The 27,827-nt window shown below is 39.8% G+C and overlaps 1 protein-coding gene across 5 annotated transcripts in view; it reads left to right on the top strand.

The window, feature by feature from the left end:
* The window catches only part of DOCK1 (dedicator of cytokinesis 1), a 1,428,876-nt gene that overhangs the window by 1,051,222 nt on the left and 349,827 nt on the right, over positions 1 to 27,827 (top strand). For all 5 annotated transcript variants that reach the window (XM_029610025.1, XM_029610029.1, XM_029610028.1 and 2 more), the window contains 2 exons: positions 10,321 to 10,399; positions 17,499 to 17,599. In XM_029610025.1, the coding sequence (XP_029465885.1) occupies positions 10,321 to 10,399; positions 17,499 to 17,599 (180 nt within the window). The remainder of the gene's footprint in view (positions 1 to 10,320; positions 10,400 to 17,498; positions 17,600 to 27,827) is intronic.

Genomic DNA, 27,827 nt, shown 5'->3' with positions numbered 1-27,827 from the left:
GGGATAGCTGGCCGGCGTGCGCAAAGTAATTTACAAAATAAAGGTGGGGGGGGTTTAGGTAGGGTTGGGGGGTGAGTTAGATAGGGGAAGGGAGGGGAAGCTGGGGGCACATGTTATAAAATCGAGCATACATTTGTGCTCGCCGGTTAGCACAAATGTATACTGCGCACGTAGGTTTAAAAATCTGGCCCATATTTTTTTACATAACATAAGAAATGCCATACTAGGTCAGACCAACGGTCCATCAAGCCCAGTATCCTGTTTCTAACAGTAGCCAGTCCAAGTCACAAGTACCTGGCAAGTACCTAAACATTAGATACTTCACAAGCTACTATTGCTTATTAATTACTGTAATAGTTTATGGATTTATCCTCTAGGAACTTATCTAAATATTTTTTAAACCCAGTTATACTAACTGCTGTAATCACATCCTCTGGCAATGAATTCCAGAGCTTAACTATGCGCTGAGTGAAAAATAATTTTCTTTGATTTGTTTTAAATGAGCTACTTGCTAACTTCAAGGAGCCCCCTTGGTCCTTCTATTATCTGAGAGAGTAAATAACTTATTTACATTAACTTGTTCAAGTCCTTTCATGATTTTGTGGACTTCTATCATATCCCCCTTCAGTCGTCCCTTCTCCAAACTGAACAGCCCTAACATTTTAGCCTTTCCTCATAGGGCAGCCATTTCATGCCCCTTATCATTTTGGTCGGCCTTCTCTGCACTTTCTCCAGTACCAGCTCTGGATCTCTTTCCTGGGTGGTACTTCTAAGATAGAACCTAACATTGTGTAACTACAGTAAGGGTTATTTTTCCCTATATGCATCACTTTGCACTTGTCCATGTTAAATTTCATCTACCATTTGGAAGCCCAATCTTCCAGTCTCGCAAGGTCCTCCTACAATTCATCACAATCCGCTTGAGATTTAGTTACTCTGCATAATTTTGTGTCATCTGCAAATTTGATCACGTCACTCATCATACTCCTTTCCAGATCATTTATAAATATATTAAAAAGCACTGGTCCAAGTACAGATCCCTAAGGCACTGTTTACCTTTTTCCACTTTGAAAACTGACCATTTAATCCTACTCTTTGTTTTATTAATTTTAACCAATTTACAATCCACTTCCTATTCTATGACTCTTTAGTTTCTCATGCGGGACTTTGACGAACGCCTTCTGAAAATCCAAGTACACCACCGGGGCGGTGGCAGTGGAGAGGCCTCTGGCCCCACCCCCAAATACACCACATCTACCCATTCACCTTTGTACACATATTTATTCACCCCTTCAAAAAAATTGTAGGGGATTTGTGAGGCAAGACTTCCCTTGGGTAAATCCATGTTGGCTGTGCCTCATCAAACCATGTCTATCTAAATGTTTTGTGATTTTATTCTTTATAACAGTTTCCACGATTTTTCCCAGCACTGAAGTCAGGCTCACTGGTCTATAGTTTCATGGATCACCCTGGATCCATTTTTAAATATAGGGGTTAATTTGGCCATCTTCCAATCTTCAGGTACATCGGATAATTTTAATGATAGGTTACAAATTTTTACTAATAGTTCTGAAATTTCATTTTTTAGTTCTTTCAGAACCCTGGGATGTATACATCCGGTCCAGGTGATTTACTACGCTTCAGTTTGTAAATCAGGCCTATCACATCTTCCAGGCTCACCGTGATTTGGTTCAGTTGATCTGACTCATCACCCATGAAAACCTTCTGCAGAACGGGTATTTCTCCAACACTGAAGCAAAGAAATAATTTAATCTTTCTGCGATGGCCTTATTTCTCTAACCCCTTTAACCCCTTGATCATCCAACAGTCCAACCGACTCCTTCGTAGGCTTTCTGCTTCAGATATGTTTTTTAAAGTTTTTATTGTGACTTTTTGCCTCTATGGCCAACTTCTTTTCAAATTTTCTCTGAGCCTGTCTTATCAATGTCTTACATTTAACTTGGCAATGCTTATGCTTTATCCTAATTTCTTCTGATGGATCCTCTTTCCAATTTTTGAATGAAGATCTTTTGGCTAAAATAGCCTCTTTCATTTCACCTTTTAACCATGCTGGTAATCGTTTTGCCTTCCTTCCACCTTTTTTAATGCATGGAAATCATCAGGTCTGTGCTTCTAGGATGATATTTTTTAACAATGTCCATGCCTGTTTCCTGTAGCTGCACCTTTCAGTTTTTTTCTAACTATTTTTCTCATTTTATCAAAGTTTCCCTTTTGATAATTTAGCACTGGAGCCATGAATTTACATACTTTCCCCCTTTCCTGCACATCCCTAGTGTTAGAGTTGTAACTACCGCTCTGTGAAGAAATATTATACCAGAAGTTACCACAGGTTACTCTGATTCTTCATTTTCATCATCTAGCCTTTAGGGATCTTCTGTGTTCATCCTGTGCTTTCTTTTGAATTATGTTACCATTCTTGTCTTCAATGACTCTTTCAGGTAGACATTCCAGATACCGATCACCCTTTCTGTAATAAAATAAATATTCCTTATATTCCTGAGTCTACCCCCTTGGAGCTTCATATCATGATGCCTAGTTTTCTAGTTCCTTTTCCATCAGACAAGATTTAATTGTAGTCTACAGATGTTATAGATAACTGCTGAAGAAAAAGATGTATAGATCCTGTTCATAAGGAAACAGTGATTAATGGTTAGATTAAACATTTACGAATTGTCTATCAAGTTCATTGTTCTAATTGTCTGACTACTCTATGTGACCACCCAGAGGAAGGTATAATAAAAAAAAACCACTGAGTCCTTTCTGGAGTATGGTGAAATATATTCTTTCCTGAGGCATGAATTTAGCAGTTGCCTTGTTTATTTGATTTATATTCCACTTTTCAGCACTTCAAAGCAGATTACATTCAAGTACTGTAGGTACTTAAGCCCCCAAATCAGCTGTTTTCCTGTAGCCATAACTGCAGCTTCAGAGGCAGTGAACCCTATTTTTTCTACAGCCTTCTCTAATTTATTTTTTTTTAGACGTTATTTACTATTGTAACCGTGACAACCTCCATATCAAACCAAGATATATGGTAACACTGAAGGCTAACAAAAGGCTATTAATCAAGTAAAACTAAATGTATTTAGGGCTGACTATACAGATTTTTTTTGTGTAATATGTTTTATTGCATACATCTTTACCTTTTTGCTTACCCTTACACACTCCTGGAGGGCATTTAACTCTAAAGAAACAAAATGGGATCCCACTATTTGTTTTTCTTGTTTTGTTTTGTTTTTAATTATTTTCTGGAATGGTTAACTTTCAAAGAGGTGCAAAGGCATATGCCCAGGGACTCAGCAATATTATAACTTGCACACATTTTAAAATAGTCTGAGCGCAAGCACACGTGCGCCAAATTTTAAGTAGGCGCATGCCTAGGCATGTAAATCTTGTTTCTACCACGTATGTCAGAGTATTTTAAAACTGGCGCACAACCATTCCATGACCAGTTTCACCAGTTCATCTACCAGTTCAACCAGTATTGAGCTAGCTCCTCCAAACCCTTCTGGCTTAATAGCCTGCACTCCCCTCCCCAGACCCTTTAAACCCCTCCGAAATGTTGTTTTTTTTTTAATTGTTATTTTACAACTTATACCTTCTCCATAGCAGAAGTAAACTTATTGGACCTGGCCATACACCGGGGCATATAAGTGTATTACATGTGCGTTTCTTGGGCACGCCCCTAAATGCCCATGCCCCGCCCAGACCATGCTCCTTTTTTTAATCGACTGAGATGTTCACATAGCGGGAGATATGCGCAAATCTGGATGGCTTTTAAAATTAAATGGGTGTGCATGAGTATAACTTGTACACAATTTCGCGATACACTGAGCTTTTAAAATCTACCTCTTAGTGAGCCATGAAAACTGTAATTTGTAATAAAATTCAGTCTTTCAGTCACTGTTTGTATACTTCTGGCGTGCCAGCCAATGAACGTTTCTCTGTCTTGATAATTGATGGATTATCAAAATTTTTGAAAAATGTTAGTGATATTTTAGTCGTTCATGATAAAACTACAGCGAAGTTTCTTATTCCTATAAAACAAGGTATCCTATTATTGCACTTCATTGATTTTACTTTTTTGGTTGCCTATTACAATTCTTTTATCACAAATGTATTTTGGTTGTGAATACACTATTTGGAAATGATAAATAATACCAGATATATTACTTTCTATTCACTAATATCTAGTGCCCTTTAAATTGGCACATCATTAAAATAATGCTCATTATTATTCAGTATTGAAATTACTTCAGAGTACAATATATAAGCACATTTTGGGAGGGGGAAAAATTAATTATAAAGAATAGACATTGTTCCAAAGTTAAATTAAATAGAGCCAATTAACTCTATTATGGTAAAATCTTGAGGCACTATAATTAGCTTATAAGCATAATGTATCTTGTATTAACCTTGATTTTATCTTCATAAGACAATTTACATTAGATAATCATGTCAACTGTGTAACAAGACTCGTTGGGAAAGATTTAAGTATGTTTAGTCATAGTATAAATAAATTTCTAATCATAAAAAATTATGGTGCTAAGAGTAAATTCAGATTCTAATTAATGGTTACCTTAGCCACAACAGTAGGTAGTAGCATAAAGAAGGTCTAATCAGGTTCTGAATGTGTATTATATTTAAATCTCAGTAGTTTAAAATGCATCTGTTTCATCTAGCACATCTCTCATATGAGTAATTTAGAAGATTTTTTCCAGTCTATTATGCCCTGGTTTTTAATATAATCAACCGTGAAATGTTTATACAGTGTACAAGCCATAAAATTCCAACACTCTTTATATTGTATTTTTAATATTGTAAAATTATTTAATCCACAATAATTTTTAGGCAAGTTTTGTTTCTTTCTTGAATATGTGTAATATAACACCGTGTTTTATTTTCATGTGTTAGGGATTAAACTTTGTTATTGTGTAGCAGTCACACCTGTGTTATATCAAATTACTTGAGATGTCTCATCTTTAACAAATAAAAAAAATACATTATTTTCATTAATGAACATTTTTTCTCAAACATTTTTATTTTTACAAAGTAGAAATGAGACTTTCTGAGAAATGTAATTCATTTCTAATTTTAATATTGAAACTCTGTACATAATTCACAGGAATGGTTGTCAGGACAGCTAACATCCCTGTTTTATAATCCAGAATTACAGAAAAATGTAAGGATGGGCATGCCTGCCATGTTACAGTTCATATGCAGTTCATCTGGGATGACACTTAATTTTTCAGATCTGGCCCTACCTTAACAGATATTAAAATCTGAACTTTTTCAACTAGCTCTGATTTGCTTGACTCTTTGCATCTTCAGATTGAGAAAGTGTGAAATAAAGGCAAAAAAGCTCTTTCAAGATCTGGACATATTTATTTATTTATGTACTTCGCTTATATACCTCAATTCTCTTATTTTCAATCATGGTGGTTTACAGCAACCAATAAAAATCACTTTCAACTGGCAAGTATTAAAAACATAGGGCCAGATTTTCGTACCTACGCGCGGATGTAGATTTGTGCGCGCAACCCAGTGAGCACAAATCTACGCCCGATTTTATAACATGCGTGCGCAGTCGCGTGCATGTTATAAAATCCGGGGTTGGCGCGCGCAAGGGGGTGCACACTTGTGCACCTTACGCGCGCTGAGCCCTAGGGGAGTCCCGATGGTTTTCCCCATTCCCTCCGCCCCCCCCCCCCCACCTTCCCCTGTCTAACCCGCCCCCAGCCCTACCTAAATCCCCCCCATTTTTATTTTTTTATTTATGCCTGCCTGTGGACAAGCGTAGGTTGTGCGCGCCAGCCAAGTGGCATTGGAGAGGCCTCTGGCCCCACCCACGCCACGCCCAATTTTTCAAGCCCTGGGACTTACACGCGTCCCGGAGCTTGCAAGCGTCGCTGGGCCTATGCAAAATAGGGTTGGCACGCGCAGGAATGGGTTTTCAGGGATACGCACGTAACCCTTTTAAAATCCGCCCCATAGAGGGGCAGATTTTCAAAGACCTACATGCGCTGGGCCTATTTTCAAAAGGCCCTGGAACGCGCGCATGTCCTGAGGCTTGTCTGAATGGGTGGGCAGGGTGCGGGACGGAGGCAGGGCAGATGGTCTGGGGCGTGGCTGGGTGGTCCAGGAGGCGTGGCTGAGAGCTCCGGCACAGGGGAATCATGCGCCGGCAGTCGGCTGGAAGGCGTAACTTCCAAAACAAAGGTACGGGGGGGTTTCTTTAGGGCTGGGGGGAGGGACAGGGAGGGGAATTGAGGGGATGATGGGGGGGGAATGGGGAAAGCCAGTGGGCTCAGTGCGCATAACTTGTACTAGTGTGCACCCCCTTGCGCGTGCCGACCACTGATTTTATAACAATGCATCCACGTATTTGTTTTAAAATCTGCCCCAGAATGTACAATAAAATAGAAATAAAATGAAGTAAAACAGATCAATAAAAAAATATGTATCAAAGAATAGCAAAAATTCATACTTGTAGTTTGAATTTTCTCGGGATGAGATGTGAAATATGTGTGTGCCGCTGCCAGGGATGTATAGGAAAAAAAATCATTTCGCAGGGCACTTCTTTTCATTTCATTAAATTCAAACAAAAAAAATGGTATTTTATTTGTTCATTTGTTTACCATTGTAATCAATGGAGGAAGCAATGCAGCCTATTTCGGGCTCCCAAATTAGGATTTTTTACTCCTTTCTAATGAAACTGGTGGGAAAACATCATCAGAAGGATAATGGCATGCCAATGCATCAAGACTATGTCAATGTAGAATCAAAAGGGGCATGAAGAACCCAAGAACCCGTAATAGGGCAAACTGGTACTAGCAGTGGCAGACGTATGCCAAGGAATCATCAGAGGAGCAAAACAGCAGCTAGATAGGCCAAATCACCTCAAGGCTGCAAAAGTGGAGCAAAGGGCACCCACAAAAGTGGCATGAACCTCTTAAGGCTATAGGAGAGGAGCAAATTGGAACCAAGTGTGGTATGATTGGTTCAATGCACCAAAAGAGTCAGAATACCACTCAAGGCAGTAATAAAGGGTGAAAGGAATAGAAAGAGTGACATGAAGACCTCCAAGTATCATGAGAGGCACAAAGCAGCAACCCAAAGTGGCAAAAAAAGGCCTTGGTAGAAAGCCCTAGGCAAGGCAGCGACAGGTGGTATCAATTTCCCTGTTTTTTCAATGATCTATAGCTTTCATACTGTGACAGGTGTCTCAGTGGATGATACATGGCCCTTGGTTTCAACTTGAAGTCTCTTTGGTTGCATCCTTACAATTCAATTATCTCCCAGTATATCCACTTCCTTCATTACTGAAGGTAAATCCTATACTTCAATCAAACCTCTCAAGCATTTGCATAACTTGAGAAACATATGGATTGTAAATGGGATCACTCTTTTTCATGAGAACATAAGATCATAAAAAATTTCCATGCTAGGTCAGACCAAGGGTCCTTCAAGTCTAGCATCCTGTTTCCAACAGAGGCCAAACCAGGCTACAAGAACCTGGCCAAGTACTTTGTTATAATCTGGCTTTCAAAATCAATCAGCATTGTTTTCACTGGTGTTCCTGGTCTTCATGGGGCATTTGGTCTCTTCAACATATTTTATGTAATAGTTTTAAAACTTTTCAAGATCTCCAAGCTCAGTTCATGCTTCCTTCTTGGGGTTTTTTTTTCAGTGATTCCAATCATGATACTGTATATCCTCCTGATGTACCAATTTCTCTGAATTTGAGACCATTCCTACTAGGGGTTGGGGCTCTTTGTAGAAATCATTTGCCTAGAGCCCAGCATTTGGTAACAGAAATTAGCCATTGTCCACAGGTCTTCCTATGAAAGGCACCTACAAGCTTAGTGAACTTGCTTATTTATAATAACTGGTCTAAGCATGTTTTTTGTATTATTTTGTGCCTTTGAGGGGGATATCTTTTATTTGTGAACAATAGTTGAAAAGTATATATTGGGACTGAAAAAGAAAAATCAGAAAAAAAATCCCCTAAGTTTTATTATATGTGTCTAGAGGGAGAGGCTCTTTGTAGAAATCATTTGCCTAGAGCCTAGCATTTGGTAGCAGAAATTAGCCATTGACTGCAGATCTTTCAGTGAGAAACAGCTACAAGCTAAGTGAAATTGTTTTTTTTCCTGCAAGTAATCTCAACTGTTTAGTTCCCTTCCTCCCTCCCTATCCCTCTACACACCCACCCCTGAGTTTACTTTTCTTATATAGTCTTGCCTGGACTCATAGTTCAGTATCTTCAATTAATTCATCTTCCACAGCTCAGATAATAGTAACTTAAGCTGTCATAATGCTTGTAGAATATGGTATTTGTATTCTACCTGATAATCTTTACTGGCTAACACTAATACTTTTAGTTTTTATTTCAAAAACATATTCACATTTTTTGCTAGAGCCTAAATTTTACCATACCTTATACATAGGATTTTAAGGGATTATTGATAATTTATCAAAATGTCTTTCATTCAGTTGTGTCCCAAGACCTATCATTTGGAGAATCGAAGGTTGTCCTTTTGCCTTCAGCTGTCTGCAATTAAAATGGAGCTGATTCATCTGAGGGAGGAATTGTCCAGGTTTCAGTTAGCCTCCCCTCCCTTGAAACATCCAGTATCTCTTGCCCATCTCTCATGGAAGTTTCAGAAACCAAGGAAAAAATGGTTTATACTGGGCTCTAATAGAGCAAGACATTTGACAGATCCCCAATTTCCCCAACTTTGCAGTATCTGGTGCATTACCCTCACTCCCACAGAGATGTCAAGCATCCAGGATTCAAAAACCCAGGAACAATTGGATAACTGTGAGCTCTTGCAGAATAAGGCCTGTGATAAAGAGACACCCAGTCTCACCATTGTTAACCCTACATAATGCCTTTTCTGCTTTGGAGAAAAAAGAAACCTCAGCAATAGAATTTGAAGTGATGTCTCAAAGAGAAGTTACCCAAGAATATAAAAAAAAATATATATATATATATGTGCACATGTATTGGATAGCTGGTAATAGAAACAAAAAGAGGTTGAATTAGTGCAAGTTTGAAACTTGTGAGCAGTAGCATCAATCCTCACTATGGTCCATATGTGCATCTTTCATCTATTTTCATAATTCAATCATTATAAAAAAATGTAAGTGGAGAACTATATCTCATATTTACTTACCTCATGCTTATATCATAAATGGCTATGCATTCAGGCTCTTAAGGAGTTTCCTTGGGAAGTTTAAATATCAATAGGAAAACAGGTGGCAATCATATATTGCCACTGATCCTGCCATGACCCTCATCCTCTTCCTATATACATTCCAAAGCCTGTTTGAATTCTTTTTAGGCTTTTGGTCTGTACAGTTTAATTAAAAAATATTACCTGGTACATTCACAGCCAAAAAAAAAGTTTGACACACAGGAGTATGCTTGGTACATAATAGGCAAAATCCATCTAGCTGTAGTTGCACAGCAAAATGTGTGCCCATGTATGGGACTCATGGTAAAAGATGCAAAAAAGGGTTAAGTTAGTACAAGTTTGAAACTTTTGAACAGTGGCTCAGTGGGCAAATAAAGCAAGCTGTATGTGTTCTACTAAAAGGTCATGCCTGTTTACAAGGGTGTTTTGCTACACAGCGATAAACTTCAACTAAAAGTTTTAGCTATAGAGAAATAATGTTCTTGAAACATGTGTTCCAGGTAACAAAGAATTACATATTTTACCTTAAATGTGAGTCTGTAGTGTATTTTTTCTTTCTAAAAGCCTTGTTAAGCTACCACTGTTGAAAAGCTATTCTGATAAGAAAAAAAAATTGTAATGCACTGGTGGTGGCTTCCCAGCTAGTTATTTAGAAAGCTCAACCTGAAAACTGGACTGAAAATTTTAGCAGCTTTTCTCAGCAGTTATTATCGGTGCATTTAAGGTAAAATGAGAACATATGATGAAGAACAGATGATTGTTTTGACGCAGCTTTCAAAACAGCTGAAAAATTAACAACAATTCAGGTTCTTAAATAATCAGCAGAATTCAGTGGCATGATTCTAATTATCTGTGTTTTTCAAAAGTGATTTCATCTAAAACAGCTATTCAATGTTTTAAATATATTATTCTCTCTTTTATTCTGCATTTACTATTTTTTCATTTATTTCGAGAATTCTTTTTCATTTATTTTAAGAATACCTCAAGTAGCTATTTTTTTAATTTTATTTTTTTGCACATTTGTATCTGATTAGAATGCCAAGCTTACAAAAATGCCAAAGTATATGTATAATTATGCAATTTTCTGTTGATCTTCCAGAGTTTTCTTGCGAGCAATTAATCAGTATGCAGACATGCTGAACAAAAAATTTCTCGATCAAGCCAACTTTGAATTACAGGTGAGAGGAAATGCTCTTTCTTTTCTTTAGAGGTCATGTTTAATTGAGCTATATTTAGTATATTTTGGTTATTTTATTAGTAGCTGTCAATCGGCTTTGGTTCCATTCAAAGAGTGAAATATGAATATCCTATATTACTGAATTCGGATATAATTGTTTTTCTTCTGAGTTCAAGGTGTTACAAATTGGGTACAATAGGCATTCTTTTTTTTTAATGCTCCTTTTTATTGAGAAATTTTGCATTTAACTGCAGTAAACACAAAGTCATAACAATCAAACCAAGAATAAACATGATCACTGCTACCCTCAACCATATCCAAGCCTTCCCTCCCCTCCCCCCTCCCTCTACCCAGCAATTGGGAGCAGCATTAATCTATAAAGAAAAAAAGAAGGAACTAGGTCTTCGACTCAAATGAAAGAGGTGCAACAAATAACTTTGAGTCCAGTTTGAGATTGTTCATCAAATGTTTTGGCAATGTATGCACAAAAGGTGTCCAGATGTCATGGTTTGCTTTCCGTTTTTTCTGTGAAGACTGCAGCAGTGATCTGTGCTCCAGCATATATAAATCCAACATAGAAATAGATCATATAACAATAGTAGGTCTCAAAGTGGTTAACCAAGATCAAGCTCGCGGCCGGGTCACATGCGTATCTCTGGGTTTTTACCCGCGTCTGCATTTTAAAATTTAGTCGAGAGTGACTAAAGGATGGAAATGAAGAAAAGGAGGGGGTAATTGTGTTAACTTGAGTAACCTGCTTGAAGCAGCAGTCACTACCCTTAACAGATGGTGTGGTGTAATATTTACTACCCTTAAAGCATGGGGGTAACCTGCATGAAGCAGCAGTTATTACCCCCTAAAAAAAAAATTGGTGGGCAGACTGGATGGGCCATGTGGGTCTTTTTCTACTGTTATTTATGTTACCAAATGTTGTCACCATTTTCACAACATTGCCATAATCTATCCCCCTCTTGCGGTCTCCATAGCTAAAGCCCTAATCTTTATCTTGATTATCTCGTTCCTTAATTTTTGCAATTTATTTCTGTGTGCTATCCCTGCTTCCCACCTTGCCTTTTATAATCTGTTCAAAATGAAGCAGTCAGAATCATTTCCCTCCTGCAAATCTCCATCTGCTTCTCTGCCCTCTTCTACATTAATTGCACACTTTGCCTCACTTTAAAAAAAAAAAAAAAAAGCCTTACACTTCTGCTGTTCTGTCTTATCCCCTGCCCACTACTGGTCCCACAGGCCTTCTTGCCCCCTCCCCTATCTCCTCGTGCAGTACAAGAGGGCCCTTCCTATCATCTCTGAGTTGCTTATTAGATTAACACTACCTCCCCTAGTACTTTCTCACCTCCCCTTTGCCAGCCTGGATCCTCCACTTTGTTTTTATGCCTTTTCAGTACTAAGGAATCCTCAGCCACACAACTGTATGTATTTGATTCTACCAGGAAAGGTATCCAACAAAGGTACTTGAACTGCAAGAACACCAATAAACACCAATTTTTGTTACTCCAAAAGAAATCCTAATTAACTGGAAAATAAGCACCTACATTTACTATTCATAAACACCTAAACTCAGAAACCTTAATTATAAACTCGTTGAGGAAGAAAAGTTCCTTAATTACTGCACTTATATGAATTGTGTTAAGAATAGACCACATCTTCAAAAGGAAATAAACCAGCTGAAGATGGTCCAAATGGTGACTACTGAAATCATCAGTTGTCTTTGCTCTAAAGCATATAGGGACAGACTTAAGATCTAAACATGTATTCCCTAAAGCAGTGGTTCTCAACCCTGTCCTGGGGACCCCCCCAGCCAGTCTGGTTTTCATGATATCCACAATGAATATGCATGAGAGAAAATTTGCATGTTATGGAGGCAGTGTATGCAAATTTTCTCTCATGCATATTCATTGTGGATATCATGAAAACCCGACTGGCTGGGGGGGTCCCCAGGACAGGGTTGAGAACCACTGCCCTAAAGGAAAGGAAGCTCTCATGGGATGAGGGTAAAAGAGGGTAGACTTGGGAGAAACTTAAGAAACGTTTATTTTCAGAAAGGGTAGTAGATACATGGAACAGCATCCCCATGGAGGTGGTAGACCATCAGCTCAGTACCTGAATTCAAGAAAACATAAGATAAACCCAGGGGATCTCTGAAGGAATGCTAGAGATTGAAAAACTGATATATTTGGTGTAATTAGACATACTAGATAGGCCACATGTTCTTTTTCTACCATCACATGTCTATGAATATGTGTCTCTGTATTAATTTAGCATTTATTTTGCATTGTATTAAGTTCTTTGTCAGTGCTATATAAAATTAAAGCAATAAAAATTAAAACTTTACTGAATAAAGCGGATAAGCAATCTTTAAATATGGGACTGGAAACTATTGCTTTCTAATATGAGCTAGGAGTTTTGGAATGTCAGCATTAATTTTACTGAGTCTCCATTTGAAATATTCAGATTTGAAAAGATTCTGTTTCTGTTCTATTTTTTTTTTTTGCCTTTGGTTCTTAAAATTATTCAGTGACATACAAAGGACCATGATAACATGAGTGCTGGTCTTTGCCATTATTAAACATACATACATAAACATATATATTTTTTTTTCACATAATATATATCATATATACCCATTTTATATCATGTCAAGAAGGTTTGTGGTAAAATAATGTTTTCTTAAACTTGTGCATCTCCTTGGGAGCAGCACCTGCCCTATGGATCTCTGGCCCAGAAGAGATCTGCCTAATGTATGTTTACTAGAGGTAAGCTTTGTTTTTTTCTGCCGGGTCATTTTTTTGAGTTGGACGCTTCGGAGTAAAGTTTGTTTTTCCTCGGTTAGTTTTTTGGAAAAATGAACAAAAACTAAATGGGGAAAAATGAAACAGGCCCAAAAAACGACACGGGAAAATAAAGCTCGAAAAAAACCACCCCAAGCATTAAAATTTACTATAATGCATTAAATATAAACCCCCCCCCCACACCATCTCGATCCCTACCCAAGACTTAGTAACATCCCTGGTGGTCCAGCGGGGTCCCGCGAGCAATTTCTCCCTCTGTGCCATCGGGCTGTCTGGCCTGCCTCGATCAAAATGGAGCCAATAGCCTTTGACCTACTATGTCACAGGGTCTACTGGTGTCATCGGTCAGCCCCTGTCACAAGGTAGGAGCACAAGTTGGCGCCGATGGCCATGTGACAGGGGCTGACCAATGGCACCGGTAGCCCCTGTGACATAGTAAGGACAAAGGCTATCGGCACCATTTTGATTACTGGCAGCCGACGGTCCGAGTGCAGGAGGTCGCTCCCGGACCCCCGCTAGACTTTTGCAAGTCTTGTGGGAGTCAGTAGGGTCCCCCAAGACTTGCCAAAAGTCCCTGGTGGTCCAAGGATATCATTTCTGCCACAGACACTTGTGGGTGCAGTGCTTTAGTGCTGCTATGTTATGCTCAGGGGAGCCAATAAAAGAATAGAGTGATTAGAGGATAGGGAACAGAAGAGCAGAGGTGGTGGAGGGGCTTCCCGTATCACTCTTTTTTTTTAACTTTATTTTTATTAAAGTTTAGCATGATTCAAATCCAAACATATTTGAAAATAAATCAGAGAATAAAGTTGCGGACAAGTAACATGCAGCTAGACAAAAATAAAAAATATATGCAGCCCATTCTCCTTGATAATATAAAAATAATATGAGGGGGGGGGGCAGCAAAAAGGTCCAAGAACGAAATAGACCATTCAATAGTAATGCAAAACTGGTAACAGAAAAGAGTCCTTATTGACAATGCCTTATTATACACATCTCAGATGGATTGAGCAGTACCGGCTCATTTGGCTTCAATGAAATCCCGCAAATGAGTGGGGTCAAAGAAAATATATTTAAGTGCATTCAACACCACAACACATTTACATGGATATCTAATTACACAAGAGGCCCCAAGGTCCAAAACTTCAGATTTTAAAGAGATAAATTTTCTTCTGCGTTGGACTTTGCAAGATCTGGAAAAATCCAGATTTTTCCCCTTTAAATAGCAAATTTTGCTTTTGAAAAAAGAGACGAATATTATTTCGGTCCTGTAGAAAAACAAAGGAAACAAATATGGTTGCTCTATTATAATGAAGAATTCTCAATAAACTCAGATTGATTCAATGCAACTTCTTGTGATGTTTTATCCTTGTCTTTCTTAGATGATGGCAAATAGTAAACCTTTTGAACTGGAGGAAAAGCCGTATCCTGAATCTGAAGAATTTCTTTCAGATAAAGTTTAAACATTTCCATAGGCGAAAGCAATGGTATTTGAGAAAAATTCAGGATGCGGATGTTCAAATTTCTAGAAGAATTTTCCAAACTTTCTATTTTACTTGAAAGTACAGAGGATTCCACTATTTGCTTAGTTTGCACATCTTTAATTTCAGCAATAGAGGACTCCAAATTTGATATTCGTTCCTCACAAGCAGTAATACGATGATCTTGATTAATACATTTGGAATGAATATCTAACGACAAAAGTGAATAATGATGAAACAGATTTTTCCACAGATGAAAGTACATTTCAGACAGAATCCAGAGTCACTTGAGAAGGTTTAGACAAAATAGGCCTGACCTGAAGGGTGTTGAGAACTTCTCGTATATCCTGTGATCCAACAGTTGTACCAAAAGGAGGAGATTCATCGACAGCCGTAGAGTCAGAGACCGCTTCCTCAAACAAACAGGCAACTGCCTTGTGGGAAGATGACTGCTCCACCATTTCAGACCGCGGTCCAACTGAAGCAGCAGGAGCCAAAACATCAGCTAGGTGAGCAGGAACAGTGCTGGCAGGATAACCTAATTCCGGCGAATCCATTGCCTCTCCAGTGGCAAACCCAGGAGGCAGAGGAGATGAATGAGTGACCAGGCTCAGCGATGTTTCTGCTATCAACGGGCTGGCCGCTCCTCCAACCAAGTCGACGGTCGACATTGAGGAAGGCAAAACTGGTGAAAACTCTGGCATGGTGGTCTGCTGCATAGCTCCAGAAGTCGGAAAGGTATGCACAACACCTTTCCTCTTTCCCATGACACCAAAAATGAAGCAAAAGTCCAAGAAAAAGGTTTTCTTAAAAAGGAAACGCCGGAGCTGCGAGTTTGCATGGCCAGTCAGGATGCCATCTTGGTCATGCCCCCCCCCCCCCATATCACTCTTAAGATTGTTGCTTCTCCCATTCCACCCTCATTTGAATGTGTCCACAGAATATTTCTTACTGTGCAGCTGAGCACTAGCAGCTTTTTAACCCCATGAAGCCTATCCCCATCTAGCCCATGGGGTATTTAACCCCATGGGCTAGACGCGGCTGAAGGCGCCAGAGGGAAGGAGAGACCTGAGTGGATTAGGAGCTAGTGATCCCCTCAAGATCTATATTATTTATAGTTCATATTATTTCGTTCTCTGTTCCGGTTATCACCCATTGTTTATTGTAAACCGGCTTGATGTGATATTATCACGAATGCCGGTATAGAAAAAATTAAAATAAATAAATAAAATAAATAAGATCTCAAGACAGTCTTCAGTGGGAAGGTGACTGAAGATGGAGTTGGAGAGAGTGACTTGGAGGAGAGAAGATGGAGATCCCCTCAGGATCTCAAATCAGTGACTTTTGGATATTGAGATTTGTGGATTCTTTTTTGGAGAATTGATCAGTCCAAAGGGAAGGCACCCTCCCCCTCTCCCTTTATCCCAAAGAATGGATCAGAGTTTCTTTTTGCCCAAGCGACCAGAAAGGCTGGGGTGGATAAAAGTGTGAGCTTTTGGACTATTTTCCCAGGCTGAAAGAGTGAGACTGGGCAAAGAGCAGCTGAAAGAAGTTGGATTACAAGTTAAGAGTTGACCCACATTTTGAGATTTTTTTGGCTATGGATAATGGTGCAAGGGACATAGACAAGGAAACAATTTTTCGGTATAGCCATTGTTATGATGCTGATTTGTATTTTTGTTCTGTTGGACTGGATAGTTTTTCTTAATTTGCAGTAAAGACTTTATTTTGAACATCACTTTGGCATCCTTGCTTTATTTTTGGTGACCGCGCTAGGAGCCCTGGAGATTAACTTCTTCCCCTCATCCAGACTCTGACCCAGACCCATGGCACTCCTGAATAGTGTTTGCAGCACAAGACAGAGGCAAACTACATGTATCTGTACACCACTGCTTATCTCTAGTAGTGCCTTAGAAATGATAAATAGTCTTACTAGTAATAGTAAAGGTGTAATTTGCAGGTGTTTAGTCTCTAAGTGAGATCTCCATGTTAGGCAGGAGAAACAGATTTTGACAGTAGGGACATTTGATATGAACTGTTGTTCACATGTGCAGCATGTTAGCATTTGAAACAGATTATTTCCTTAGCCAAGATTCCCAAGTAAACTTGATATCTCATTCTCTCTATTTGTCCGATGCATGCTTGGATGTGACTTGAGTATCATTGTTGATCTGCTGCCTTTTGTTCGCAGAGGGCAATGGCTTTAATTTAATAGGATAATTCATGACAAGCATTTCTTTGTTCGTTTTTAGAGGTAGATGTGCCTGTATTCAAACACTCATGCTTTTTTTCCCCAAACTAAATGTCCTTTCGTCCCTTGGCGCGGCAAATGATAACCTTGGTAAAGCAGCACATGAAATAGAGATAATCTGATCTCACAGATAATGTTATCCTCGGATTACTGCTCATGCATGCAATTAGAATGGGGGAAATGTGTCAATTTAAAAGTGATCTCACTCCTGCAGAAAGGCTTAATAACAAGAGGATTTTCATCTTTATTAGTGCTTGAAGAGGAAAAATGACAAGGCATATTATGTTTTATAGTTGTTTACTGAATTTTTTCAAAGAGCAAATGAGTCGCTTGTTATGTGCACTGTTATAATGTTTGTGGCGGCATGCTTTTTCATCTCTAACTCTTTGAACAAAAATAATATTGGGTATAAAATCCTTTGAATGTTTTTAATTTTGAATTGTTTTGTTATATGTTTTTTTATATTGTCTGAAGTTGAAACTTAATGTAAGGAAACCATTTTGCTAGAATATTAACCTGTATGTATTTTTTTCTCTCCTTGTTCTTGGGATGTTTCAGCTTTGGAACAACTACTTCCACCTGGCTGTTGCTTTCCTTACTCAAGAATCTCTACAACTGGAAAATTTTTCAAGTGCCAAGCGGACCAAAATACTTAATAAGTAAGTTCAGATTATTTTCATATGAATGTAATCAAAATGCAAGATCTGTGTGCATCTCCTCTGGGAAACCTCATGTTTAGAAATGATGAAACATGATGGCAGAAAAATACCATATGGCCCATCCAGTCTGCCCATCCAACCACTAATTTAGCATTATAATTCCCATCACTTCCTTAGAGATCCCCTGTACTTATCCCATGTTTTCTTGAACTCAGAACTGTTTTTGTCTCCACCACATCCACTGGGAGGCAGTTCCATGCACCTATTACCCTCTCTGTAAAGAAATATGTCCTAAGATTACTCCTGAGTCTACCCCCTTTCAACCTCATTGCATAACCCCTAGTTCTAGAGCTTCCTTTCCGTTGAAAGAGACTCACCTCCTGTGCATGGAAATCTTTCAGATATGTGAATGTCTCTAACATATCTCCCCATCTCACCTTTCTTCCAGAATGCACATGTTTAGCTCTCTAATTCTATCACCATATGCTTTAAATCAAAGACTACTGACCATTTTAGTAGCCATGCTCTAGACCTGTTCCAACCGGTTATATCCCTTTGAAGGTGTGGTTTCCAAAATTGTACACCTATACAGGAACAATATTATCCGGCTACCCAGGATTTTGTTTTAATATATGTTTTACATATATACATTATATTTTTAAACTTGCAGATTCAGTAACACTAAACTAGGTTGGACTTTTTTCCTATCATACAGGACATTTGTTTCAAAACTACAGTAGTGGTTTTAGAATATGCGGTTTATTATTATTAAGAAAAATTCTCTGCCATCTCCTTGGTCAAACTGAATGCCTAAGACAATATACAGGCTAAAATCTCAATTCTAACAATACGAGCATACAGTAACACACACTAAAAACACAAATTTGAATGTCTTGAAGTGCTTCTATCAATGTAGCCTCTGAAATCAAATTAAAATAAGAGTCCATATGTTTTTTAAGATGTGGGGATAATCTATCGTTCAGTCTTTGAAAAGACATGATTTGGGATAGTGAAACAAGAGGGGGCAACAGCTGGAACAACGCTAAAGCACTTTCTCTTATAAGTATAATCCACTACATAGTATAGCGAGAGGTCCAGATTATAAAGAGTTGGTTGTCATGACAACTACTCAATGTCTTTCTTCCTGTGCTTTCTCTCCACCCCTAAAAAACGTTGCTTAACAGCATCTTTTGTTATAGACACTTTTATGCCTTTAATATTTTTCTCCTTTCCTGTTTGTGCTCCAAGTCTTACTTTTCACAGAAACCAAGGTCCTGTTCCCATCTGCTACCACTGCTGATAGCTCTATACCATGTTCTTAAGTGCATGCAGACTAGAATACCTAAGGACCTGTTTTGCAAGCACATTACATTCCTGACATAAAAGAGAATTGATGGTTATTGGAGACAGCGTTGATAGACCTTTTCTGTAGCTGGGTGCAGAGATGGGTAGAATGTGGATAGTTCCTAAACCAGAAGAGGGCTGGAATGTCAAAAGAACATTAAGAGTGAAGGTGAGATAATGGGGGCAGAGGGAAACAGAGGCATACTGAGGCAAGGGAAGGGTAGATTTGAAGCAATAATACTAGGGGAAACAAAATTAAAACTTGGGATTTGTTTATAAACATATTTTTACATTCATTTTTTTAAATTATTTATGCAATTTCTAAATTCAAAAATCAAGAACTTGTCGCAGAAAATAATGTAGTAAAACTTCCCAAAAGAAGATAATTATACAAAAACCAAAATTCCTTATATATACTTTTTTAAGCAGTCCCAAAACCATAGGAGAGCTGATAAAGCCTGGGAGCAGAGCAAACAAAAGAAATGGAATAAGAAATCTAAATGAGCACAGTAGCTGGCATACAATGATCTCAACCAGGTATATACATATTTCAAAGAGAGAAACCCCCTATGATCCCGATCACACATTAGGAGCCCAGCATTTCCCACTTACAGCTCAGTCAACCCTTTAGACTTAAAATAAGACCTTGGTTCTGAGGATTCATAGAAGATACTTGTAGCATTAACAAATTAGGGGCCTTGGTACTAAAGTGTATTAAGATAGACCATTAATACACATTAGGCCCGATTTTAAAATGGCCGCGCACATAAAAATAGGATATGCGTGACCAGGCCTTGCGCGCGCTGCACGGATTTTAGAATGGGCCCAGCCATGTGCAATAACCCCCGTTACGCGCAGAAGTGCCGGGCCCTGCAAAATGGGCGGGCCGGGGGGCATGATCTGGACAGGGAGGGATGGGAACAGGCTGTGACAGTGCCATTAGTCGCTGTCCCGGGGAAGTGTGTGCCAGCAGCAGCTGGCGTGCGGCGTTTACTTCTGCTCTTGAGGGATCAGTAAGTATAAAAAAAAAAATGAGAAAGATCAGAATTAATTTAGGGGTCAGAGAGGAGAGGGGGAAGAGGAAGGTAAGATAGGGTTAGGGATAGGAAAGTTCCCTCCCAGTCCATTTCTTAATTGTGGCGGATTGGGAGGGAACTGGGGGAGGCCGGATTGCTTCGCCGTACATATTTTTCTAAAATGCTCCCCCCCAAGCTTGGAGCAGGCCATCTGCCCGCACATGCGTGTGTAGACATGAAAATATAGCACACGTGTGCGGGACCTGTATTTTATAACATGCACATACCAATCTGCGTATATTATAAAATAGCCGTGTCCATTTTTTTTAATCTACCTTATGCGGTGTTTATCATACATACTAATGACAGATGTTAATGACATGCAAATAAGGCTGACAGTAAAGTATATGCATACTTCACCTATGAACATTATCACAAAAAACTTAAATACGCCTTCCTGAGATGTAGGTTACGTTTTTTTAATTAATGTATCTTTGAAGGAATTAGTGCACATAATTTTTCATGAGCTCTTTTACATCTCATTACCTCATTAACCTGCTTTGAGCTTGATGGATCCTTGGCATGACCCAATATGGCAGTTCTCATATTCTTATGTGTAACATTATGTGTGAATGCTATGCCAAGTTTCATGCATACACATGAATTTTTGAAGTAGAATTATGCTCATAATTCTGCTTTGAAAATTCTGGCTAACATAGGCAGCTAAAAAATACCTTCAGACTTTGATCTATAACAGGTTGTTTGAAAATTATCCTCCCCATATTAATGCAAATATCCTGTTTTCAACAGTGGCCAATCCAGGTCACAAGTACCTGGCAGGATCTCAACTAATCGATTCCATGTTTCCTACACCCAGGGATAGGTAATGGTTTTCCTCAACTCTACCTAGTTAATGAAACAGTTTATGAATTTTTCCTTCAGGAACTTGTCCAAACCTTTTTTATACCCAGCTGTGTTAATTCCCTTTATCCCATCCTCCAGCAATGAATTCCAGAACTTAATTGTTCATTTAGAGTAAAAGTATTTTCTCGACTTTGTTTTAAATGTGCTACTTAATAACTTCATGGAGTGTTCCCTAGTCTTTTTATTTTATGAAAACGTAAATAACTGATTTATGCCTCCATTCTACTATACCCCACTCATGATTTTATAGACCTCTAACATATCTCCCCTCAGCCATCTCTTTAACTTTTCCTCATAGGGAACTGCTTCATTCCCTTTATCATTTTTGGTCGCCCTTCTCTGATCAGGTCTGCCAATCAATCACAAACTAGCTCAAGATGCTTTCCTTCTCAATTGCGACCAAAGCCTCATGTATACTTTCCCATTGTTACCACTTATTGCCAGAATAGTGCAATAGGTTCTTCAGGAGTACGCTTGGCTGCTTCTCTGATAGTACCAGCAGTCTAGTGGTTAGATCAGTGGGCTAGGAACCAGGAGACCAGGGTTCAAGTCCCACTGTTGCTCCTTGTGACCTTGGGCAAGTCACTTAACATTACTTTCCATTGCCTCAGGTACAAACATAGATTGTAAACCCTCTGGGGATAGGGAAATACCTACTTTGAAGCACTGAAAAAAGTGTTTTATAAAAATCTAAAATAAAAAAAAGTAACCTCTTCCAGTTCAGCTATATCTTTTTTGAAATGTGTTGATCAGAATTTCTCACAGTACTGTAGCTGTTGCACCATGGAGCAATAAAAAGGTATTATGATATTTTCCATTATTCAGTATGTTACTCTTATTTTTTAAATATTGACGAATATTATGAATATTATGGAGATTGACGTCAAGATGATCCCATAAGCGGCTTGAAAAAGAGCAGAAATGCCCAAAGAGACCGCGGGATGTTATTAAGGTCTTTAAACCAGCAATGGGATTTAGTTTCAAAATTTTGATTCTGTTGAAAAATGTGAAAGCAATTTGTTGATTGACGTCAATCTCCATAATTTTCCATTATTCCCCATTCTTTTCTTAATAATTACTAAAATTGTTTGCTTTTTTGACTGCTGCCACACACTGAGCCAAGGATTGCAATGCAATTATACCGAGATCCTTTCCCTGTTATGGAACTTATCATGTAACTACATTTGAACTACTTTTCCCCTGTGCATCACTTTGTACTTGTCCACATTTAATTTCATCTGCCATTTGAATGCCCAGTCTGGTAAGGTCATTCTGCATTTTGTCATAATCTTCTTGTGATTTAACAACTCTGAATAATTTGATCACCTCGCTAATTCTTCCATCTTCCAGATCATTTATAAATGTATTAAAAAGCACTAGTCCCAGTACAGATCCCTGGGGCACTACACTATTTACTTTCTTTCATTGAGAAAATTTACCATGTAGCCCTGTTTCCTGTCTTTTAATAAGTCATGGCATAAGAGGCAATGTCCACAATAGGACATTCCTCTGCATTCAGGCAGGCCACTCCCCACCAGTGGGTTATGCATCTCTGCCAGCAGATGGAGACGCATTAAAAAGCTGTCATCACGGATATATAGTCCAGCCCTGACATCAGCCCGCTAGTATTCTCAGTCTCCAGCACATGGTGGACATGCATTTCCCTACTGGGGTTTGCCAGTAAAAAAAAAAAAGAAGAAAGAGAAATAGAAGAAAACAGAAGAATGATGAGATGATTATGTAACACTGCTTGCGTCCTAAGGTGATACCGTTGGGTCCCTCCCTCAGTTGAGCACCTTCAGTCCTGTAGCCTTGTTCTAGTGTGGACATAAAAAAAAAATTAAATTAGTGATAGCAAGCCTAGAGAGGCTCGGTAGTACAGGCTTTCACCCTCTTCCCCCCGAGGCTGGGAACCTGTTCCTGCTTTCAGCCAGTGAGGGCTGAGCTCAGATAAACGTTTTTATTAAAAAAAAAAAAAAACAGAGGAAAAACAAAATGGAAGCATTTTAGTGAGGCTACTTCCTACCAGGTCCTTCTCAACGTTTGGTGTTTCCCGCTCACATTTCTGGGGAGTTTTGTGAGGTGTGGAGGCAACTCAGGAATGGCGGGTTGAGCAGTCTTTAGACTAGGTCTTACTCTTAGGCTTCCTTCCCGGGCCACGTGGTTGGCCACGGTGGTTCCTTCACGCATTTTTGTGTGGGATGTCGGTGCGTCTGCATGCCTTCATATGTGCCTAAATCCACTTCCCCTGTTGTTTTCCTATATTGTGCATGTAATTAACTGCATCGTTGAGTGTGGTTTTTTTTCCCGTGTGTACCTGTGTGTTTTCTGTGCGCATATTTCAATGCATTTTGTGCTTTTTCCTAAGAGCATAACTGCATGCAATTGAGCGCTTGCCTGACTGCTGCATTTTATTAAGAATATACCAACTATGGTACCGGCGTCAAAGAAATCAAAGCGCTTAGCCATTTGTGCTGCATGCCACATAAGGGCGATACAGCCAGAGCTTTCTACATGCCTGTGTCAGCGCTGCCTGGCTGTTTCAGATGATTTTACTGCCTTCTGATTTTGCCATCTCTGCTCCATCTCCTCTGTCTGAGGGGAGTGGGGCCGAAGGCGACATGACATGGGTGACCCCCTTCTTCGGTTGATCCGGTGGCTGAGTTGTCTTCAGGAGAGACTCACTCTCAGGATGTCAGGTTCATGCCTTTTGGACCTGTTATGGAGTCATCATCCTTTTCATGGGTGGAATTCTTCCAGGGATTATAGATCTTTCTACAGGGTCATCCTATTGCATCAGCAATACCTTTTAAATCAGGATCATATGCTCAATTTCCCTGTGTCTGCCACCACGGGCAAACACTGTGGTGCTGCGCATCCTGACAATGTTTCCAGTTGATGTGGATCAAGATGACATTGATGATGATTTAGGTTGCTCCCATCTTGAGGAAGGGGAGATTCCCCCGGATTTAGAGCCACATAGAACTCTTCTCCATTTCTTTCATAGAGATGAGTTGCCAGGTGTGATCTCTCAGATTCTGAAGACTCTTGGAGTGGCTGGGAGTGACTCTTCGGGTGGGCAGAAGAAGGATCTCTTATTGGTCACCCTTTGCAAGGCTTCATATTTCTTTCTCCTCCTGGATGCTATTCAATAGTTTATTAATCTTGAATGGAGTGCACCAGAGGCAACCTTTAAAGGGGGGCGCACCTTGGCAGGTTTATACCTTTTGGATCCACGGGCCAGAGAGCAGTTGCTTTTACCAAAGGTGGATGCATTGATATATTCTGTCATTAAGCAAACCACCATCCCAATGAAAGGAGCAGCAACTCTAAAGGATGCTCAGGATAGGAGGATTGAGACTATCCTTAAGCAAGCCTTTGAGACCCTGGCGATGAATTTTCAGATTTCTTCCTGTTTTACCTGGGTGGCTTGAGCTACCTTGCATCTTTTGCAAGACTCTGGCAGAGCCATTTCAGTGATAGAACCAGGGGATGCTTTCCTGGCCGATGCAGGATGTGACCTGGTTCACACAGCTGCCAGAATAGTTGCTTCCGTGATAGCGGCTTGATGGCAGCTGTGACTGCATAATTGGTCGGCTGACATTATTTCTAAGTCTAGTCTCACCAAGCTGCCCTTCAAGGGTTCCCTTTTGTTTGGCAGTGAGTTGGAGAAGATGGCAAATAGATAAGGGGAAGCCCAGGTCTCTTGCTTGCTGTAGGATTAAGAAGCCGGCTTCTCGGCCCTTTCAGGCAAATGGCTCCTCTTGTGACTCTTCGTCCTTATATGGGAGCTTCTTCTCAGAGATCCCAATCCTTTGTTAGGTCTCAGTCCTTTCGCCCCAGAAGGCCTTGGATAGGTACGGGCTCTGGGAGTGGTGCCTCTCAATCTTCTCAATGAAGATTTGCGAGCTCACCTGTTAGTACAGGAGATAGGCTAGGCCTATCTCGCTTTTATCACAAATGGTTCCAGATCACATCGGGTCCTCAAAGTGGTTCGGGATGGCTGTGCTCTAGAATTTCTTTGCATTCCTCCAAATGCCTTTATGATATCTCCATGTAACTCCCCTCAGAAGAGTGTAGCAGTGGACACTACATAGAGAAGACTGTTAGCCATGAAGGCCACGATTCCCATTCCCAAATTGCAGCAAAATGCGGGCCGCTATTCCATCTATTTTGTCATGCCCAAGAAAGAGAAATCCTTTTGACCTATCCTTGATCTAAAGGGATTCAGTCATCATTTGCGGGTCACTTATTTATGAATGGGAACTGTATGCTCCATCATAATGACAGTACAATCAGGGGCCTACCTCACATCTCTGGATTTGATGGAGACATATCTGCATATTCCCATTCACCGGGAACATCAACAATTCCTACATTTTGCCATTATGGGTTGCCATTACCAGTTTCAGGCCTTGCCCTTTGGACTGGCCATTGTGCCCAGGATCTTTTCCAAGTTCATGGTGGTGGTAGCGGCATTCTGGTGCCACCCATATCTGGACAACTGGTTGGTTCGAGCCAAGAGCATAGAACAAAGTCGCCAGGCTTCTCGCAAGGTAGTGTCCTTACCACAGAAGCTAGGTTGAGTGGTGAACTTAGCCAAGAGCAGCTTACAGCCATCTGAGATGCTGGAATATCTTTGAATTCAATTCAGTACGAAGCAGAGCAGAATATTGCTGCTGGAGAGTCGAATTCAAAAGTTGATTGCTTAAATTCACGCCCTGATAAGCTCTGCCCTGGGTTTGATGGCGGCCACATTGGAAGTAGTTTCTGGGGCAAGAGCTCATATGTGACCTCTTCAACGCATGTTGCCTTCGCACTGGAACCTGCAGTTACCAGGACTATGAGGTGAGATTTCTCCTGCCATTGGAAGTGAGCATCCAGTTACAGTAGTGGTTGCAGGCAGATCATCTCAGGAAGGTAGTTTCCTTGGAGACACCAGATTAGTTAGTATTCACAACAGATATAAGGCTTCTGGGTTGGGGGGCTCACTGTCAGGAGTTGATGTTGCAAGGTCACTGGAATGCCAAGGGGTGGCAGTGGAGCATCAGCCGATTGGAAGCTTGGGCAGTTCGTTTAGCGTGCTTGCAGTTTGCCAAGGGTCTGGAGACTCAGGCAGACTGGATAATGTCAGACAGTGTGACTACGGGGGTCTACATCAAACAGAGCAGACCAAGAGTCAACAGGTGTCTGAAGAGATAGGTGTGCTCATGGTATGGGTGGAGCAACATCTGCTCGACATATCCACCTCTCACATTGCTGGAAAGAATAATGTCAGAGCCAACTTTCTCAGCAGGAGGAACTTGGACTTGAGAGTGAGAGCTGGCAGATGAAGCCTTTCAGCTCATTGTGGAATACTGGAGCCACCTGTTCCTGTTTGTGACCTCCAACAATGCAAAACTTTCATGGTTTTTCAGTTGTAGACAGGACCAAAAAGCGCTAGGCATTGATAGTCTCATTAAGGTGTGGCTGAGGCGCAGCCTGCTGTATGCCTTCTTGTGTTGGAATCAGATAGGCAGGATCATTCGGAAGATTCAATGGCAAGCCAACACCTTCCTTTTGGTGGTTCTGGATTGGCCCTGGAGGCCGTGGTATGCCCATATGATGAACGGAACGAAATAACTGTGAACCTGGAAGATGTAGTAGGCCAGATTGACAAACTAAAGAGTAGCAAATCTCCTGGACCGGACGGTATGCATCCTAGAGTACTGAAGGAACTCAAAATGAAATTTCTGATCTATTAGTTAAATTTTGTAACCTATCATTAAAATCATCCATTGTATCTGAAGACTGGAGGCTGGCCAATATAACCCCAATATTTAAAAAAGGCTCCAGGGGTGATCCAGGTAATTATAGACCGGTGAGCCTGACTTCAGTGCCGGGAAAAATAGTGGAAACTATTCTCAAGATCAAAATCGTAGAGCATATAGAAAGACATGGTTTAATGGAACACAGTCAACATAGATTTACCCAAGGAAAGTCTTGCCTAACAAATCTGCTTCATTTTTTTTGAAGGGGTTAATAAACATGTGGATAAAAGTGAGCTAGTATATGTAGTGTATTTGGATTTTCAGAAGGCGTTTGACAAAGTCCCTCATGAGAGGCTTCTAAGAAAACTAAAAAGTCAAGGAATAGGAGGCGATGTCCTTTCGCGGATTACAAACTTGTTAAAAGACAGGAAACAGAGAGTAGGATTAAATGGTCAATTTTCTCAGTGGAAAAGGGTAAACAGTGTCTCAGGGATCTGTACTTGGACTGGTGCTTTTCAATACACACATATATATATATATATATATATATATATATATATATATATATATATATATATATATATATAAATGATCTGGAAAGTAATATGACGAGTGAGGTTATCAAATTTGCAGATGATACAAATTATTCAGAGTAGTTAAATCACAAGCGGATTGTGAATATTACAGGAGGACCTTGCAAGACTGGAAGATTGGGCATCCAAATGGCAGATGAAATTTAATGTGGACAAGTGCAAGGTGTTGCATGTAGGGAAAATAACCCTTGCTGTAGTTACACGATGTTAGGTTCCATATTAGGAGCTACCACCCAGGAAAAAGATCTAGGCATCATAGTGGATAATACTTTCAAATCGTCGGCTCAGTGTGCTGCAGCAGTCAAAAAAACAAACAGAATGTTAGGAATTATTATGAAGGGAATGGTTAATAAAATGGAAAATGTCATAATGTCTCTATATCGCTCCATGGTGAGACCGTACCTTGAATACTGTGTACAATTCTGGTCGCCGCATCTCAACAAAGATATAGTTGTGATGGAGAAGGTATAGAGAAGGGCAACCAAAATGATAAAGGGGATGGAACAGCTCCCCTATGAGGAAAGGCTGAAGAGGTTAGGGCTGTTCAGCTTGGAGAAGAGATGGCTGAGGGGGGCTATGATAGAGGTTGTTAAGATCATGA

This window comes from Rhinatrema bivittatum, chromosome 7 (assembly GCF_901001135.1).
Source record: "Rhinatrema bivittatum chromosome 7, aRhiBiv1.1, whole genome shotgun sequence".
NCBI classification, from domain to species: Eukaryota; Metazoa; Chordata; class Amphibia; order Gymnophiona; family Rhinatrematidae; genus Rhinatrema; species Rhinatrema bivittatum.
Note: the sequence above shows the minus strand (reverse complement) of the source record. Positions and strands in the feature narration are given on the sequence as shown.